Source organism: Ptychodera flava, chromosome 20 (assembly GCF_041260155.1).
Source record: "Ptychodera flava strain L36383 chromosome 20, AS_Pfla_20210202, whole genome shotgun sequence".
NCBI lineage: Eukaryota > Metazoa > Hemichordata > Enteropneusta > Ptychoderidae > Ptychodera > Ptychodera flava.
This window is the reverse complement of record NC_091947.1, coordinates 10604068-10624665: the sequence shown is the minus strand read 5'-3', so window position 1 is coordinate 10624665 and position 20598 is coordinate 10604068. Positions and strand designations below refer to the sequence as shown.

At 38.3% G+C, this 20598-nt stretch overlaps 1 protein-coding gene across 3 annotated transcripts in view; it reads right to left on the bottom strand.

Annotated features, from left to right (window-relative positions):
- Window positions 1–20598, bottom strand: part of LOC139120000 (rho-related BTB domain-containing protein 1-like) — a 77041-nt gene that overhangs the window by 7563 nt on the left and 48880 nt on the right. For all 3 annotated transcript variants that reach the window (XM_070683986.1, XM_070683987.1, XM_070683988.1), the window contains 5 exons: window positions 11438–11644; window positions 8796–8899; window positions 4819–5004; window positions 1559–1913; window positions 257–1070 (listed from right to left, as the gene is read on the bottom strand). In XM_070683986.1, the coding sequence (XP_070540087.1) occupies window positions 257–1070; window positions 1559–1913; window positions 4819–5004; window positions 8796–8899; window positions 11438–11620 (1642 nt within the window). In that variant the 5' untranslated portion in view covers window positions 11621–11644. The remainder of the gene's footprint in view (window positions 1–256; window positions 1071–1558; window positions 1914–4818; window positions 5005–8795; window positions 8900–11437; window positions 11645–20598) is intronic.

Here is a 20598-nt window from a genome sequence, read left to right as displayed (position 1 = left end):
AGGTAAGTCAAACCTGTTTTGCAAATTAAAACAATACAGTTGGGTTTTTCATGTTTTAACCCATTCTTCTGAACAGAATTGCTGTGTGTCATTAGTTATAGTGATCAACGATAATTTCTAAAATCCTGATATGTTACATATGGGAAATTAAGTTTGACATTCACCAGTATTTTGTAAGGTCTTTTAATCACATTGTTTTGCAACCAACATTACAGGGAAAAATCCCATTGCAGAATTTGCTGAGAATGGGGTTTACCTGAGAAAAGTCCTTTCTGTAAGAAGAGCTCCCTGAAACGACCGCTTCTTCTTCTCTCAAACTGTGATATCAGCATGCCGTTCATGTAGGCCTCACCGTTGTTGACATTGTTTGCCATGGTAGCCAAATCCTCCAGCTGCAGTGTCTCGGCCAGGTTGATCACTTCCTGCAGGCTGATGGCGATCCACTTCTCATGATCAAACGCCCCCGTGTACAGATACTCCAGACACACTTGGAAAACAGCCGGGGAGATGTGCGGCTGCACAGTCACCACTGTTTGAATGCTTGGGTTGCCACTCACAGGGTTTTCCACTGGCTGCAGATGAATCGAGGCAAATGCCCGATGATCTAATTTCCGCCCGGGAAATCCGTAGAACTCTGTCGGGGAATGGAGAGTTGGAAAATGCCTGTCGGAATCCTGCACATGCCCAGCAGGCTGTTGAGTCCTTGGAGCGCACGCCCCAAGCAATTCCATAGAATCCTCACTGCTTGGAGTCCTCACCACTTCACTAGCTGGAAAGTTTGCAACAGTGCCCTCTAGTGGCAAGCGTTGGGCGGCAGTAATGGTGGCAGGCGGAGTTCCCCAAGAAGACGTTCCAGCTGTTGTCATGACAACGTCAACATCAAACTCCTTGATTTGCTCTTTCTCCATGCTCTGCTTTGTAGGGTTTTCTTTGATCTCACCAGCATCAGATGGGGTTCCTTGGCCCTGGAGCATCTCTTCATCCAACTTCGTTGGGCTTGTCCCAATCTTCTCCGAGAAATCCATCATGAAAATGTCATACAAGACAGGGCAAGATGCGACTAAACACACCTGTAATCACAAATATCATATATACCTTAGAGTGTGAAAGACTAGTGAAAGGTTATGAAACCATCTGATTGGAAGATTACAAGCAATAATTTCAAAACACATAGCTGGTGTAGTTCTTTCTTATCAGAGAGAGTGCACACGTGTTTTGTACAGGGTTGAGAAATATTAGTGAAACACCACACTCCTACCAATAGTGAATAACAGAAATTGAGTTCATAGGCTCTGTGAAAAAACAGAAATCAGAGAAGATTAGGACATAATGAAGGTAAAAACTGATAAAAAAAACATTTTCAGCATTGTTTTAATGCACTTTTTCATAACTTAACATTTTTATAGTTATTTTATTTTCATATTTTTATACACAATATGCTGTGTGAATTACTTATATTGTACAAATAAATTTTCACTCTAACATGTGTAAATGATGTGAAAGGGAAAAACATTACAAACACTGAAATTTTTGGGGTTTTGACCGTGTTGGTACTCACCCTATGAGCTGGAATGAGAATGCCTCTGATAGCAAACACAACATCAGAACAGCACGGATTGTCTAGCAGGCTCCAAATGTCTTCCCTGAAAGTGGATCGCGGAATGCTAATGTTGGGTGGTTCCGGTTTTGGTGGCAAGAATGGTTGCTGTAGCAACGGCTTCTGGACCTTCCTGAGGCTGGACATCCAGAACCGTGTGTGCCGACGGGATATGAGCGCTGCACGCACTGCGTTATCAAAGACTTCTCGAAGGCCGTAAAACGTTATGATGCTCGTCTCATAATAAGGAGCACCGATCTCCTTGGCAACCTGTCGGCAGTCATATGGTGGAATGATATCGTTCTCGTGAATTGGCCTGCAAGAGAAGTAAATGAGCTCTGTTACAGACCAGACAGAGATTATTACGTGCCTATGTGGCTTTATTCAAAGATTAAAGCAAACTTTTACCATCAGGGCAGCACTCATCCATGGTCACTGAAAATTCTAGGAATTACTCAGTTTTTTTCAGCACTTTCAAAGGAATATATGAAGTTCATTGTACACTTTCTCAGAAGTGTATCATGGTCAACTAGTCTCAGAGGACTTTGAATGTTTTTAAAAATATTTTCACGACTGATATTTTACAGTAATACGCACAGCTTTCAAAAATCTAAAACATGAATTTCTTTTCCAGAGGTTTGCAAGAGGAAATCTAATTTCAGTTTTTGAATTCTGTTTTTGCCAGTATATGTTTCATGGAGAATGTTGACATTGCCAAGAGTGTATTTCAACACCCTGCACCATGCTTCATATCAGATTCCGCATCACAATTACAAGTGATAATGGCTACATAATAATTACCGGTACCATTTTAATTTTACAAAACAAACACATTCCCGGTAATGAAAGGACAATCATTTCACTGATAGAAAAAGGCTGATATGTGCTACAAGTATACACTAATTGGATGTCTAAATATTGCAATTTAATTTATTTAAACTGCAGGTGGATTTTGAATCCCAATTTTTTTAAAAGTAAGGATGTTGTCTATTATAGTTGCACTTGCTATCTTCAATGTATTCATACGACCCAAGGAATATTAAAACGTTGCCTGCCAGCTGTCATATGCAGTGCAAACCTGAATTTCACAACCTGTGACTGTAATCTAGAAACAGAATTTCACTCCAAGTTATCACCGTCTGTCCTGTGAATGTCCTTTGGTAAAAACAACAACCATTTCATGGCAACAATTTACTTTTTTCTGAAAATTAAAGGAAATGGTCAAACCCTATTAAAACTCAATTGTTTTAAATATTTCTTTTGGTGACAGCGTCCATGGCTCATGTATACACTGGAGGGTAATTACACTGCAAACATAATAATGAGCAATGATTGATCACCTGTTTTGTGATTACGCTATTACGTAATTGATAATGCAAATTTTTTTTTCCCAAGGCTGACAACTCTACTAATGAATTGCATTAATTCTGGGTTACATAATGCCATTTTGACAGTTATCCAGACTTTGGAAGATGACAGCATATGGTTTTAACATGGTCATGTCTTGTGAATGTCAGTAACAGAATGAACAATATGGTTCCGTACAGACATACATGTAGCTGTGATGCATTTCAATATTTTCAAAATCAAACGGTTTCCTGTTGTTCTGTCCCACTCCCATTAGGCCACATACAGCACATACAAATTTCAATTTTTTCCAACAGCAAAATATTATATGGAGGAACTTGGTTTTAAAAGGACCTTTGTCTATTTATATGGGTGCATCTGGTAGTTGTATTTTCAGACAGCATTACCAATGGCAGTACAAGAATCCTTTCTGGTAATTTTGACACTGATAAGTAATGGTCCCGGCTGATGGTTTAATGAATGAAATTATTAGTTCCAGAGACCAGCTCTGGACCTGTTAGTTTTTGCTCACTTTCCTTCTTTCTTCGTACTTTCTTTCTTTCTTTCTTTCTTTCTTTCTTTCTCTCATATTACTACCATAGAACATGCTATATGCAAATTTTACCTTCATTACCCAGAATGCATTGGGACACGCTTAGGACGTCATCGCTCAGCTCGGACGGGTTTTACGGGCATTTCTTGTTTGTTTATTTATTTATTTTTTATTTTGCAATGCACAAATATCAAATTGCGTTCAGCTGTTAATAATTCTAGCTTTCTTTCACTTTGTTTTTTGTTGCTTTTTGATTTTATTTTTCTCTAAATACTCGCCGTACGTGGTGCTATACTGTCACGCTGGTTTTCGCCTGAGTGCTCATGGGTTGAATGAGATTAACAATGGCGGCGTATACGAACCCTTCCCTCGCATAGAGAGAGAAAAGTAGGCTTTGCGTAAGTTTACAAGTGCGGCTGGGCACATCGTGTACCTAGGCGATTTGGGTGTGCTTGAAAACAAAGATCAATGCAAAATTTGGATTCAAAATCGGCTGTTTCGGCGGAGAAACTGCCCGCTGTATTTCTGAGGAGCCACCAGCGGTTTTTTCTATATCAGTCTGCAGGGCTGTGGTGGGAGGCCGTTTAACGCCGGTAACACACAGCCCTGCAGAGCTAGGCATTCATAGTGAACTGTCTGTCACCGCACCGGCATGCGTTGGCTGCACGTAAAAGCAACTCAACTTTCCAAGATCAAACGGTCAGTATCTAGTGAAAACAGCGACATAGCAATGAAAATTGTTTTAGTCAGTGGTAAAAACTCTTAACAGATGAAGCGTTAATTGCTTTTAATCAAATGAAAATACATGTTGCCTCGGTTTTCAAGTTCAACGGCCTAGGTCCGATGTCTCCTCTCGTCTGATATACATTTCCGTGCGTTGTTGCCCCCGTATGTATCTGTTGCGTTTTTACCGTAGGCATTTGTAATCTGTGTACTGTAATTCCCTGGACTGCCTTGCTTTTAGTTGTATTCTGTTGTTGTATCAGCCCTCACTATAGGTACGTGCTTGCATATTAAAATCCCAAGCACTCTTTCATTCTGCACCAATCTTCGTCACACATTCTCTTTTCTTCCGCTGCTCTGGTCTCTGGAACTTCGCTTTTGCTTGCAAATGCTTTCTAGTTGTTATTTTAAATCTAATGTCAGTTGTAAATTCCAGTAATTGTAATACCGGTGACTAAAATTAAAATACCATGATCAAGACGGTGAAGATAACATGACATTTTCAAATCACTTGTACTACATATTTTTCTCATTTAGTTTTCAATATGACCGTATAGTTATCAGTAATTAAAGACCTTTCAATGACTCGTATGCTTACTTGGTGAGAAGTCCCCGCAACTTGTTGATTTCGTCCAGGTTGGCGAAACGGAGGTCATTCTGACAGCCACACATGACGATGGGAGTGCGTGGGCAGAACCGACGTATCTCAGGAAACCATACCGTCTTAATGTGTTTCAGTGACAGCGGTTTTGCGATGGAAAAACACAGCAGGACAACATCACACCTGTTTGAAGAAAGGAAAAAGATCTTCATAAAATGAAACTGCATGGTCACCATAATTTGTAAATCTGCCACCTGGAAGGGAATTTAAGTTCGTTGTTATGACTGGAACAACACCGACTATTTTTTGAATCTGTTGCATCAAATATTTGTAATTCCTCATCTCAGACTTAATAGGGTTTGTTACTATCTGACAGCAGAAATTTGATACTGATTAACATTAAATACTGTTGGCTGTCAGAGTGTCGCAATATACAGTCTTCATGAGGGTTGGTCATTACCCTTTGACCCCAGGCCCTGATGTCAAGGTCCAAATGATCTCCACACCACTGACAACAATATTGACCCTTTCTGCATCGTGGTTTGTTCTGACTCTATTGCTTTCATAGCTGAAGTTGGACCTACACACTGGGTTATGGGTATGAAAGTGTTACAACTCATTGCTGAGGATGAAGTGTTATTGATTATATTGGTATGATCGAGGAGATGTATTTGAAGGCTATATGTACCACATTCATGGTAAATCAGAAATAGCTTACTGAACCAATATTCATCATTTTTTGTTCAAAGATGATACAAAGGAAAACTAATTCACAAGTAAAATGATAACAATATCAATAATTGACAAATGTGGCATAAAAGTTTTAACAAATATTGCTAATATTTCAACAATCTAATCCTGATTGATAAAGATTGGACGGAAAAAAAGTAGAATCATGTCTTTTAACACTTGAGTTATGTTTCACTGTTGAGAAAATGTTGCTGTAACAGAAGATCAAGGCGACATCGCGTTGAAATATTGAAATTTAAAATACATCATAGATTTTATTTCAGTCTGAAATTCACTAAGCCAAATACTGAATTATCAACAAAGGCTGCTTATACATGTACTGACTCCTGACAGAGGTTTCATTCAGATTTACAGCACCTGTGTTAATGAATTCCAGATGGATACTTTTTCTGTTGAGCTTCCATTGGATTTCAATTTCTGTAGCTTTTATAGTGTGGAACGACCACATTTTGGCTTCATTATATCTCTCATTTTTCTCTCAATATTTATCACCTGACGGTTCAAGTCAAGACAGTCAAATTACAAACTGACTAAACTAGTACAGGCAACTTTCATGACATTTATGACAGCTCGGTGTGATTGAAATTCAAATCCAAATATCAATTCTAATAGCTGTAATGCTCAATACCTCTAGTATGAAATCCAGAAATTAATAGCCATGTCATCGATCAACAAGGCAAAGCGATTGTTTTTGTAATTTTTCCAACACCATAGGATAAGTGAAAAAAATAAAACGTAACAAAATAATGTTTCATGTCACGCACAAAACTCAGTGCAACATAGAATATATAAACTGTCCATAGAGCTGTACACAGAACCTAACTGTACATAGAACCTACATGTGACTGTACATACCGGTAGAACCTTACTGTACATAGAACCTACATGTGACTGTACATACCGGTAGAACCTTACTGTACATAGAACCTACATGTGACTGTACATACCGGTAGAACCTTACTGTACATAGAACCTAACTGTACATAGAACCTAACTGTACATAGAACCTACATGTGACTGTACATACCGGTAGAACCTTACTGTACATAGAACCTAACTGTACATAGAACCTACATGTGACTGTACATACCGGTAGAACCTTACTGTACATAGAACCTACATGTGACTGTACATACCGGTAGAACCTTACTGTACATAGAACCTAACTGTACATAGACCTAACTGTACATAGAACCTACATGTAACTGTACATACTGGTAGAACCTAACTGTACATAGAACCTAAATGTACATAGAACCTAAATGTACATAGAACCTAACTGTACATAGAGCCAAACAGTGCTGTAACACTATTGGTTTCATGTTCAGCAGAGCAGCTGTTACATTAGTTCATTAACATCATGAATGCTAGATACCATGCTATCACTTTCTCTTTCTGTCTATTCTGTTGGCAGTGGTGTTGAAGGTGTGTATAATCATCAACTTTTTTGCCATGCTTCATGTTAACTGATACATCGCAAACTTCTTAAATAACACAAAACTGATGAAAATAATTCCAAATGACAGTGAAACTATCATTTTCAAACAAATAAGAATGATGACATTACAATATGATTCAATGTAGAGAATTTCTCTTGGTTAAAAATGCCTTGAGACAGAATTTTGATCACGATTAGCTGAATAAATTCACACAGCAACACCTCTGCACAGCAGTACTGCAGGACAAATATTCTTAATCTCAACTTCTCTGCCCAGCATTACAATCATCACCTACAACCAAAGAGCAGCATCTTTCTAAAATGAGCGCATGCATGATTCTGATCCCCTGGCACAGAAAGGGCCTCTTACAAGGGATTTGATTGTTTCAATATGTTTCCTCAAAGACACGATATAGGATCCTACAGTCATGCACTTCCCATATTGATATGGCAAGTGCAAATCAAGTTAACTCTGCCATAGAAAGCATGCAGACCTGAAAGGCACTCCCTGATACAGACTGAAATTCAATATAGCAAAACAATCACATATATGCCAGGCAGAAACACACTGAGCTATCAGTTTATATGCATGCTTTTGATCCAGATTACATACGCTGGTTGAATTTGAACAAATGCGGTGAAACTCTACCCAAGTTTTAGAAATCTTAAATTAGTGAATTGGGCCAATTTTTTTCAGAAGGGAAATTACATTTTGCTTTATCAGTAGCTGCAACAATTTCTTTTTTCTTCCCAGAGAGACCCGCCCGGCCATGGGAGTTTGTACAACCGATCCATGATGACTGTTGAGGCATTGGCAAAGAGGTTAGTATCATAACCAGAAGGGAATCAACTTATATTGAAGAGAAAATCAGAATAACAACATATATCCATTTCCCTCGCTCCCTTGTGTACCATCATTTTGCAATATCCAGACAGTTCCTGGCAAGTTTCAGCTGTAAGCTCTCCGTGCATCAAATCAATGGGAAATCTTTGTATCTGCAAATTTCAGCAATTGACAGGGATGCCGGAAGAAATTAATTTTGTAATCGCGGCAGTCATAATATAAACACTAAACATGTAGTCTGTTGATAAATATTCCGTGACAGCCTTACAAATAGATTTTACTGAGTTTCCATTTAAAGTGATATAACACCTCAGCCAAAGTAATTTTCTGATTAAAGAATGATTTCACAACATTTCAGTAACAACCTTTTCTTTCAAATTATGAGGCGAATAGTCTGTAACATGGCCATCAACTTTGAGGCGCCGTCGTAGCATGACTGATCACTGTTGGTTCTCTGTCTGCATACACGTAATTGTCATTTCACAAAATGGAGCACTATCGGTGATTCAATCGACCAAATCAGACTATCCCTGCCAAGCAATAAAGCAATATCACTTTCATGAAAATCCACTACACACATGTATTTTGGAATTCCCCAAGCACAAACTGCCTACACTCAAAGTTTCATATCGCCTTTCCATAAATTTTTAATGCAAAGTTTAATGAGCCGCGCTGTTTGCAATAACGGCTTTTATGAGCCGTGTTTATGCCGCTGATTTTGACCTCGGCATTTGATTGCCGATTGCTAGACTCTTGGAAAACTGCATGGAGTGTATCAATATCTGAAAATTCAAAATTGATCTGGAGTGATGAAAATTTCAATACAATCAATAATCACAAGTGGGGCATTTATTGGCTTCAATTATATGGACATTTACAGTGGAAAACGGAAAGAATTTCAGCTCATCCAGTCCATTAAGATTCCTCAACACTTTATCTCACCTTCCGTATGCAAATCGCCTGTCTTTGTGATGATCCCCGAAGGTATCCCATAATCGTAGCGACACATCCACACCATCTACTGTGTCTCGTGCTCGTTCCTGAATCTGTCGACAGACAAATAAAAAAACGCACTGATGAGAAAACTGTTTTTTACACAGTTGATTGCAAACATTTAACAGCTTGAAAAACATCAGAACCGACAGAAAGACCGCGATGACACCTACTGTGTGATTAATTCACAACACTTTTATTGAAGAAAAGCTTTTGAATTTTGTCTCAATAAATTGATATCAGATGACAGTTACTAAGACTTTTTCCCCGACACATTTTTTTAATTAAAATCTTTATGGTACATCGAAATTGCTAACACCTCATGACATCTTTCTTATTGTATTTTTTCTATGAAAGAGAAAATTGTGATTTTGACATTTAAAATGTTACTCCTGCAAAGGCTGTCATTGTGGCATAATTTTTGATACAAGGTATTGCATCATTTACATTTCTTGCTTCTCACACAATCCATGTTCAGTTTTAAAAGTGTGTGTGTGATACAACACGGCTATCACAAGCATGCACACCCAGATTGACAAAAATATTAATATTCTTCAGATTCCGATACGTGGGTACATCACAATGCTGTGAAGTAATCAACCCTAATAACATAATTTCTCGTACCAGCTGAGCCGTAACAATGCTGTGAAGTAATCAACCCTAATAACATAATTTCTCGTACCAGCTGAGCCGTATCATTTCACCCTTTTTTACATGCAGGGAGCCTTCTGGACTTCTGAAAATTTTTCAGAAATGTCAGTTTGTCTGTCTGATTGCAAAAAGAACTAGCAGCCATCGAGAATTTTAATATCCTACTTCATGCCTCGCGCATCAACATGTATCTTACACCATCGCCATTATATGAACTACACATACTGGTATGTACAGAAAATCAGCACGACCTCTGCATCTCTCCTATCCCACATATTCTATCTCTCTGCATATTTGCACCTGTCTAGACATCGGCATATTTTAACACCCGTCAGTCTGATTAAAATCAGATGCAGAGATGACCACATTATGACATCAGCTCATTCTGTGCTGTAAGTCACTTCACTAGTTATACCCGGTATGTCATTGCACACCCATCTATACTTATACATGTTTCACCAAGCTCTGTAAAAATGTCTGAGTCACTATTTATTTGCTAACTCTCACTTATTCTCTCCATCTGCCACTAACTGTACATCTGCCTACATTTCACACCGTCTCTAATTCTTCCCACAATCCTTGTCAATGACAATGGCATGTACTATCTCCAAACCTGACCTCATTCTATCTCTCAATTGACCGGTCACCTGTCCCTCGCCCACTGGGTGTCACTTTCTCTGTATTGCCGCTATCACATCGGAGAGCAGCGAAACCAACTGACGGCTGCCATGGCGACTGGAATTAGAAAATTCAAGCCACAGTGGGCTATTGATCGTCATAACAACTGGATCAATGCTGGGTGCTAATCTTCACATAGCAGCCATAAAAGCTCTGCAGTTGTTCAAAACAGAGTGCCACAATTGCAAATGTTTCTTCTCTGATAGGTTTCACCAAAATTATACATGTCCCTGGTTCACATGCAAGGCTTTCAGTGAGATTCATAGGTTAATACTTTCTGACCCATGAAACCTTTCTATTTCCAATGCAGCATGATTTGTGCTCTCCTTCCCTTGTAGATAATTCTAATATCGGAATATTTATTGCTGTAATAATCACGGCAGATTCATTGACAAGAATATTGGAATCCATGAAATTTCAACTTCCTGCTTTTTTACAAACAATTCACTTAGCAAGGCCATTTGAACATCAACTGGCCTACTTGTGAAGATGGACCATTTTATGAATAGTAATATTATTTGAAGGTAATGTAATTATAATTAATATGGTTATACTTTCCATACTGCAATAAATATCAAGCACTTTTAAAGTGAAATTGGATTAATTTTTAAAATGAATTTCTCATTTGATGAATGATATGATTTTTTAAAATTCGATTCCTTGTTAGGTAATATTTTGGATACTTTGAATTTCACATAACAGACTTAAAGTGTATACTACCTGACAAAGTTAAAACAGGGGTGTTTCTATGAGGTAATGTAAAAAGCAATATGAGATTTTGAATTGGAGCATGTAAAACAGCATTTAAGTTTTAAGACTTTTCATATCCAAACAAAGGTGGTTTGCTAGGTAGAACACATCCTGACAAAGTCTGTGCTGTTATTTGCATTTTCACATCCCTACCACCTGCACACCATCATCACTCCAAATAATTTGCATAAAGCATTGTTTGTCATACTCTCATTCTCACTCCTCCACTGAAGTCTTCTCGTCCATGAGGCATGACATCACAGGATATCCCTTTTTGGATTGTGTATTCATTGGCAATGTTTATCTATCATCGTATTGATAATGATTCACCAAGAATGCAAAATATACATGAACCTTAGATCGGGCACAACATTATGAAGTTTGCAACTACCTCCATCTGCGCAGGCCAGCTTTACTGTAGTGTCTGCCAATCTGATGTACAAAACCAGAATTCATCACTACACATCACTAACTTGACTTCTGATGTGTTTGCTATGACTGTTTATTCTCACCTCTGGGTACAACCTGTACTGATCGATGGCCCACACTGTTGGTATGTGTGTGGCCATCAACTGGGTCCTGGTAACCTTGGCGTCACATGCTCTGGCTACGATCAGACGCGTCTTTCCTACGGCATTGTCTCCGACAACCACACATTTCACCAAAGCCTGCTGTGCGGGACGTTCATTCTCCATGGCGCCATTAGCTCAGCAAGAAACCTGTCAAGGAGAAAAAAAGATACAGAAAAATAATCCATGATTCTGCCAATGTTGCTGTGAAACATGCAGTCAATTCTGTTTCCTGCAATCTAGTTTCCTGGACACAAGAGAGTTGCTGTTTGTAAATGCTACGCAAACATGGTAACTACACTCTAAGATACTGTACATGTACTTGTATTACAAATAGTGGGTCAAACTAGAAAAAATATTACTTTCTCGTTGTGCAACATATTTGCCACAAGACACTTGGGATCTTAGGTCCACATGACGCACTGATGCACTGTATATTACTACAGTGCTTGCCTTCAGAGCCTAATTGATATGAAAATAATAAACTTTTGTCAAAAACTGAGCACAAATACAATGGATATGGCTGGTTAAACATGAGTGGAAAAGCTTTAATATTCCAGACATGTGGATGGAAATTTCCTCTGCTATTCATTTTTCCATCTTGCACCAGCGCCATCTATTACTATCAGCTCAAATAAATACTGCGCTCCAGTGAAAAGCAAAAGGGCTAGCAATAAATAAATAACGTTTGCGATTTCTCTGAGGCACACGACTTCAGCATAAAATTACAACTGTAGCACTGTATCGAAAAATAGATATAATATCAAATTTTAGGGTGGTTGAAGGAAAATTTATGAGACCTGGTAAATATCGATTGTATACGCATAAATACCAAAACTGCAATGTTAAATGTTTTCTCACTTTTTTAATACATCTACATGCAGCTGCAGGTGCATACGACATCAAATTTTCATGTTCTTGTTGTTAGTATAGACCTAGATAATGCCGCAGGTGCAGATGATATTAAATTTTTATCCCCTAGTTGTTATTAAAGTTATATACATCATCTGGTCTATGAAAAGTTATATATGACAGGAAATTTAAAACAGGGAAGAAAACAGGATTCTGAAAATGCAAAATAGACTATCTGCTTCATACCTCTGCTACAGAAAGATCATTGCAGAACTTGGCACAACTTACAGGGGTTTGCATTGAACATTTATCAATACGACAAATTGAGATGCTGACAACACTGTCAGGCTTAATTACTGTCTAGGTTGAAATAATTGTCAAAAACCAAGGAAATCAATTCTGCAAAAGTTGAAACATTGTCTGGGGGGGATGCGTAGTCAAAACAACACCACACATCCACGCACATCCAGCCTGCTAACGGTCCAGAACGCATCATTTGCAAGAGTTGCTTGTGCCATAGACAGTAGAGGGGGTCTATGATTGTGCAGATCTGGTGGTGTTGTTTTGACTAAGTCTGACCTCCTTCCAGACAATGTTTCAACTTTCACTGAGTTGACTTCACTGTGATCTTATGTTATTACAGCTAGACAATAGTCACACCTGACGGTGTTGGCAACTCCTCAAGTTAGATTGTGTCTAAGTTCCTGTATTGCCAACGGTTCAAAGCAAACCGCTGTACAGTCGTGAGGCCTTATAACCTGCTGTAATTCTAATCTACTTTCTGAGAAAAATTCCTGGTAACAGCGAATCTCAGCACCCTTTTTATAGCAAGGATTGTACAGCAGTCCAAATACCGCAGTAGCCAAGAATATACTTATGTGTTGAGTCAATAACTGGGGCTGTCTGACCTTACTCAAACTCAACACACTACAGTTATGCACTGTGTACACAGGGATGAATTCCAGCACATTACATCATTCATAGAAATCATAGAAATCATAGAAAAATCATGGCTTATGATTCACGTCAATCACAGACACGCTCCAATGTATGCAAAGGCACATGACGGGGGTCAAGGGTCACAGCCACAGTGCCTGATTTATGCATAATCGATTTCACCATGCCTTGGAATAACAGTGGATAGTGCTATAAAATGCCCACGCGACGGAATATCTTCCGTTCCATGCACTGGGAGGCTTTTAGGGCTTTGCTGCATTATGACCTATAAAGTGTACACAGACTGTGGACCTATGGCATCTACAGTAAGGGTGTGAACACACACATTACGCAAACCCCACCGTACATGAAATGCAGTGTCTCTCTCTGTCTCTGTCTCTCTCTTTCTTATCTTAGATCTAAAAAAACGCTGAGAGTGCATTGCAGTTCAAAAATAAATTTGAATGAAGGAGCACATAGATCTCAATGTGTATACACGAGTGGCTGAGTCAACAAGAAAGACTCGGTTTTAATATACCCTACCTACGTCAGAGCCTACGCATTAATTACTATTGGAGATCAAAGAGTTGGATGAAGAAACACCACTGGGAGACATGACTTGACTTACTGATGAGATAGATCCAGACAGCAAGACTTGGGAACAAAATCTGCAAAGGTATAGATTACTGGGCTTTTGAATTCAAAGGAGCAAGAAGACGTCCCTTAGCCATTAACTCCAAGTGAGTTTCTTCACATCTGATTTCTCACCGGTACAATGATGATATGACGCATTGCCTTACCCTGTGTCCTGTGAAATGTTCAAAACCCTGAACGGAGGCAAATAATAACGCCAGCATCTGATGTAAAGCAACGGCTTTCCCGCAGTAGCTGGGTCCTTCCTAGCGGAAAAAATCTGAACTCTGGGCACAGGAATGAGATGGACCCTGCTGAGTCACTAGCAGGGATACTGTGACCTGTTTTTTTTGTACTATCTTTATCTTCCCCGAATATAACTATCTTCCGGTGTTTTATGGCTGACGTTAGCTAAATCTGATAGAAATGGGAGCAAAAGTCACTGTAAGGTTATCCCTACAGCGTGGATTTTCTCCCTTTCATGTTAATTGACTAGTGTTACATACACATACTAGCTATTACCTCTCAAAACACTGAACAAATTAGGTCTGTGTACTCACAGTACTTACATCTACACAGTTAAAAGCCAATTACGATTTTAAAAATCTGACATTACCCGGATGAACGGCGATTCCTTCATAACCTGTGACACTGCCAGCTTCATGTCTTCTGATGCTAAAGCTACTCTTCCTGGCTAAGACTATTATCCTGAGCATTAAATTGGAATTGATGTTGTGGTATCATATGTTGCCGTGGTAACCGACGCAGGGGAAACGCTACGCTTTATTGAAAGCTACCCACACTCTAAGGGCTTCAATAAGAAATCTACGGCACCACTTTCTCCATAAAAAGAAACATTGATGATGTTGGCACAAGGGTGAGAATTGGAAGTGGGTTAATATGATTTGACTGTCAGTATCTTCTTGGTTTGTTTTATAGATGATGCATAGCAGAACATAAATGTTTCATTTTCATCTTTTTGAAAGTAACATGGCTGTCATCACTGTTCATTGCATACTGAATATATTTCAAAATCACGCGTCTCTATAAATATCAATATTCATAAATATCCATAATATTAATTGCAAAATCTCCTCAATTATTTTTTTCTTTATCTTTGTATATTATCATATTGTTGACTTGAAATTAATCATACCAGTCTTTATGTAATCAGTTTGACTCTTCTGTTTTGCCAGGCACATTAGGCACATAAATGTTACGCTATCAAATCTCCATATGTCATTACATGTGTGTTGTTGATACGAAATTAACACTGCATAATCACTCTCTTAATCCACTGGGACAATGTTACAGTTTCCCTTTTATCAGGCACAATAACATTGAAAATCAACTTGATATATTTCTATGGAACACTGTATTTCTGTGGATGTTCTCAGTGAATGAGCCTGGTGAAAGGGAATGGTTAAAAGCTTCAAGCGTACAGTTTGAGAAAAAGTTGAAAACATCCAATTTCAAGATGTTTATTTTACCTCACAGTCCCTCTGTCACTAAGGGCCGGCAGCTTTAATTTTGATTATTTTTTCACTTTTTTGTTTTGTGCGTTGATTTGCAAATTCTTGTTCTACTCCCATTTAGCATGCTGAAACACTCACGTCATATAGATTGTCAACACAGCGTCCATACATGTAAAATGCACTGTTGTTGTTGACATTTGAATTCTAGTCCAGATCAGCATTCACTTGTCAACAATAACAATGCAGTTTACACATGTACAGACTGAGTTGACAATCTGAATACTGTGTATCTCAACATGCTTCGGGGAGTAGATCAAGAAACCTATGGTTGACATTAAAAGCCAAAATGGTGAAAAAATCACCAAAAGTTACCGGCTCTCCAACAAGCATACATGAATAAATTTCTTATAGCATGTAGCTTTCACACTTTATCTTCCTTTATAAAACTTTCCGTTATTTTCTTCAGGTAAATATTACTTATATCGATGACACCAGGACCCGGTGACATACAAATTAAAGTGGAATTCTAGTTTCCTGATGTATCATTGCCATAGAAACCATTATTTATATCAGATCTTCAGCATAATTATGCGAGGACATGAGAGAATTTACAATAAACTCAATAACTCCGAAGTGATCTCCGGCGGTCCATCATTTATACTAAATACCGTGAATGGAATTATCACAGGGGGTATTATCTGTTCAAGTTGCAATATTAAACCATCCCTCTTCCTAGCCAGATATATAACACCAGGATTAAGCTGTTGCAGTTCTTATGCAAATCAACGCGTGGACACTCACTGGGGAAAAGTTCAGCCGTGATGAATTAACAGTTTTTATTTGCCGACCTGACGACTATCAGCAGGGGCATAAATTGATGTCTTTCTGATTGTGCAAATGTCTAAGACAAGTCATTACTATCCATCACAATAATTCCAGGAAACAGGAAATCAAATCGATATATGTAAATCATATTCATCTTACAGCTGAGTCTCATATTCTTCCATGGTGAGTCTCTGAGGCCCTGCCTTGTCCAGGAACCTCTCCACAGTTTTTTGTATGATTATACTCAAACGCTTGGAGTAGAATCATACCAAAACTCGCTGAAGAGGTGTTCTAGACAAGGCTCTGCCATGGCTGCACCATCGATGCAAATCCGCTCTCTCAGGAAACAAACACAAAGCACTGTAATGCTTCCATGAAATGTAAAAGATATGTATCACACGCCGTGTATTTCTGTGACAGCGTACTCGATTTTGACACTTGCCGCAGGTTGTGTGGATGCCGCAGCTCACAGGCGTCACTGTTATCCATCAGAATGACATCTGTGCATAAGTAATGTGGCTGATTTAAACCAGGGTTCGCGGTAGAGGTCGCCACAGTCGCAAAATGCGACTAAAACTTGATAGTGGCGAACAAAAACCCATCGGCAATCGCCACGATCTCAAAAGCGTGGCGACAGCTGATTTCTATAGTCGAAATTGATAAAACTAAACAGTCCAAATCGTAATGCTTTTCCACTGATATGCTAAAGACAACATAAAAAACTCTTTATTTAAAGCACTTACTTGAAATTGTAAAGGAAGACAAAATACAGAAAACAGTTACAATTACATTCTCGCGATCTCGATCTCCATGAACTGGCATTCCGATCACGTTGATACTAAGATAGACAACCATAGCCAAAAGCAGCAAAACTCAGCGACGATTCCGAGCTTTATTGACACAGTATTTCATATCGCAGTATCAAATCAAACTGATTACACAATCCCTGGATCAGCGACATTTTAGTGAAATTTCCACATTAATCATAACTTGAAAAAAGTAAACGTGAAACAAAGACGTCGTGTATGCTGTCGATCAACAGCATAGTGTGAACCGTAAACTAACTGGCATGGCATGCATTGACTGCACGGAAAAGCAAGTCGACATTGCAATATCAAACGGTCTACATCTTGTGAAAACAACGACATAGCATTGAAAGTTGTAATAGTCACCGGTAAAAACTCTTCACTGATGAAAGGATAATAGCGTCAAACAAATGAAATTGCATATTTAGAGAAGGAAAACCAACGTCGCATTGTGGCCTTGAGTGAGAATAACAATGGCGGATGTGCGGAGTGGGACTATTCTATTTAGGTAACGGGGGTACGGAGGGACACAGATTCATGAAGGTCCTGGCAAAACGTGCCATTTTCCTAACGATGCTGTTGCAGGAACTTCAATGTCTCATTGTTGTAACACCTTTTTAATAGTTTTTCTGATCGGAAAAGTAATTTTACTAACTGTAATTATCTATTATACGCTCATCACCTTTCTGTATCGGGGTTTAACTTGGGTAAGCATGTAAAGTAAAGTGAAGTAAGCCTTTATTGAAATCCTATCCCAATTCAGGCCTAGGTAAGAAATATTAGCAAAGCGTACGGTCCATATCGTCAGGATGGAATTCTAGATAGCTAAGCTACGAAGTCCCACCTATGAGATGTAAAACACAGATAGTTGATGACAAAATCTAGGTTGTCAAGACGCAATTTTGACGATTTTTCCGTCATACATGCCGTTTCAACATGGCGGCCTAAGATAACGTCGATGCGAAGGCAGCAGTCGTGGTAAGTTTTTACCGTTATTTTTAGTTTTGAAGTGAGAAATCGTGAAAAAATGTATCGCCTTCCGGGTCAAATATCATGGAAAATGCCCTCGTGAAGTATTTTTGTCGAACGTTTGGTATTTTTAGAGAAGATAGATGTTAATTGCGGACTGCTGTGGGTCTACCAGCAGATCTGTGCGATTTTGCAAATACTAATAGGAAATAGAGCAAACTTTGCATGAGTACCATTTAATAAGCTAGACCCTGCACATACGGTAATCTCAAAGATCAGATGGTAGAAGTCGCATGTTGTATACGACCAAGTCAACGAGTTGAGATCTTAAATTGCACTGCACTGCACCATACCGTGTACCATACTTGTACTGATACGCACGTGGTTTTCTATGGATATCGCACAGATCAGCTTAGCAGACCCACAGCAGTCCGCAATTAACATCTATCTTATCTAAAAATACCAAACGTTCGACAAAAATACTTCACGAGGGCATTTTCCATGATATTGACCCGGAAGGCGATACATTTTTTCACGATTTCTCACTTCAAAACTAAAAATAACGGTAAAAACTTACCACGACTGCTGCCTTCGCATCGACGTTATCCTAGGCCGCCATGTTGAAACGGCATGTATGACGGGAAAAATCGTCAAAATTGCGTCTTGACAATCTAGATTTTGTCATCAACTATCTGTGTTTTACATCTCATAGGTGGGACTTCGTAGCTTAGCTATCTAGAATTCCATCCTGACGATATGGACCGTACGCTTTGCTAATATTTCTTACCTAGGCCTGCAATTGGAGATCTTGATCATAAAGTGCAATACAGGTTTTGCAAAATCAACAACAAAAGAGTATATGTAGATGAGGATGTAACATGTTCATTAATATTTTACTCTTTTTCATTTTTATTTTGGTCTGAGTTCAAACAATTTTCCCAAATCACATAATGATGATTTGACTGTTCTTGAAAAATGTTTATAAGGTCTTGTGTATCTCTGAATGTGTTTTTACAAATGTTTAGTTTACTTAAAGATCATGTCTACTGTCTGTGTAGCCTTTGCAGTGAAAAATGAAACGTATTGTCTCATGTATCTCATGTATCTCATATATATATATATATATATATATATATATATATATATATATATATATATATATATATATAAGTGTGTGTATGCATTTATGAATGTATCACATCAAAAACTTGAAGACTGAAGCATGTTTCTACCAGGATTTAGTATGTGTGGCTAATGAAAGTTGCATGTGGCTAATAAAATTAGGAACAAATCAGCCACACTCAGTAAGTGTGGCTACTAACTTGAAAATCCTACCGCTAACCCTGTAAACCGATCACCACACTACAATAACACTGAATCAATCACTACTGAAGTGTTCCATATTCAGCGTCCACGTGATACAATGCTGTTAGTTCTCTATACTGGTATCTAAAAGGCTAGTACCTGTAACTTTTGGTGATTTTTTCATTATTTCTGTTTTGTATGTCAGTTGCAAGTTCTTGTTGTACTCCCTAAAGCATGTTGAAATATCCACTGTTTACATGTAGCTTGTCAACACAGTGTCTATACATATAGAATGCACAGTTTTATTGCTTTCATTTGAATTCTAGTCCGGACAAAAATCCACTTGTCAACTATAACAATGCAGTTTATATACAGTTTAGGCTGACAATCCAAGTACTGTGCATCTCAATATGCTTGGGAGGAGTAGAACAAGGAAGGTGAAATACAAAATTAGAGAAAAATTCATCAAAAGTCAAAAAATTATTGTACCTTTTAGATATTTACCCAACCCAGCTAATGATCAAGAATGTCCCTGAAAATGTTTCTATTATCAAATCTAGTGGTAAAGGCCAATTTCTTGAAACTGCTTTAAATACATAGAGTCTGTGAATTCAAAATTTGCCACAAACACAGATTTGTTAATAATTAGTGGTTTATGTGTCCTCACACAAGCTTCATAATGTCTGCAAATTCAGCAGTTATGCCAGTGGTGACCATTCTGATAATATACATGATACTGAAATAGTAGGGCAGGACTCTGAGATGGATGAGCTCGGTAACAGCGATGAAGACAGTTTTTGATCTTTATACCCACTAAAATGAATTCAGTACATTTTTTATCGCCTTAGGAGGTAGTTTTAGACCTCCCTGATTTCCTGGTAGAAACACAGTCCCTCCAACCACACAGTTGTTCACAGAAAAGGGCTTTCCATTGACATTTCATCTGCAAAACCCAATTGATTTAAATAGTATGAATGGACCAGTGCAAAAGGAATTACAGTGCTTTACAGGGTGAGTGTATAATTGGCCAAATATTAAAACTGATACATTCAACGAATGCAAATTTTAGACGGCTGTACGGTATATTATAGGGAATATGAAGACAACATAATTGTATTTGATGGTATGAATGGGAATGAAACTATACATTGTAAAATTTTAATTCGATAACAGCAAAATCAAATAACATTTTGATAATTTGGCCTGAAATCACACGTATTTGATGTTTCATTGCCGGAAGTTAGCAACTGACGTAAAATAATTAGCTGACAAAATGTCACTTTCGTGAACAAATTTTTCTGAA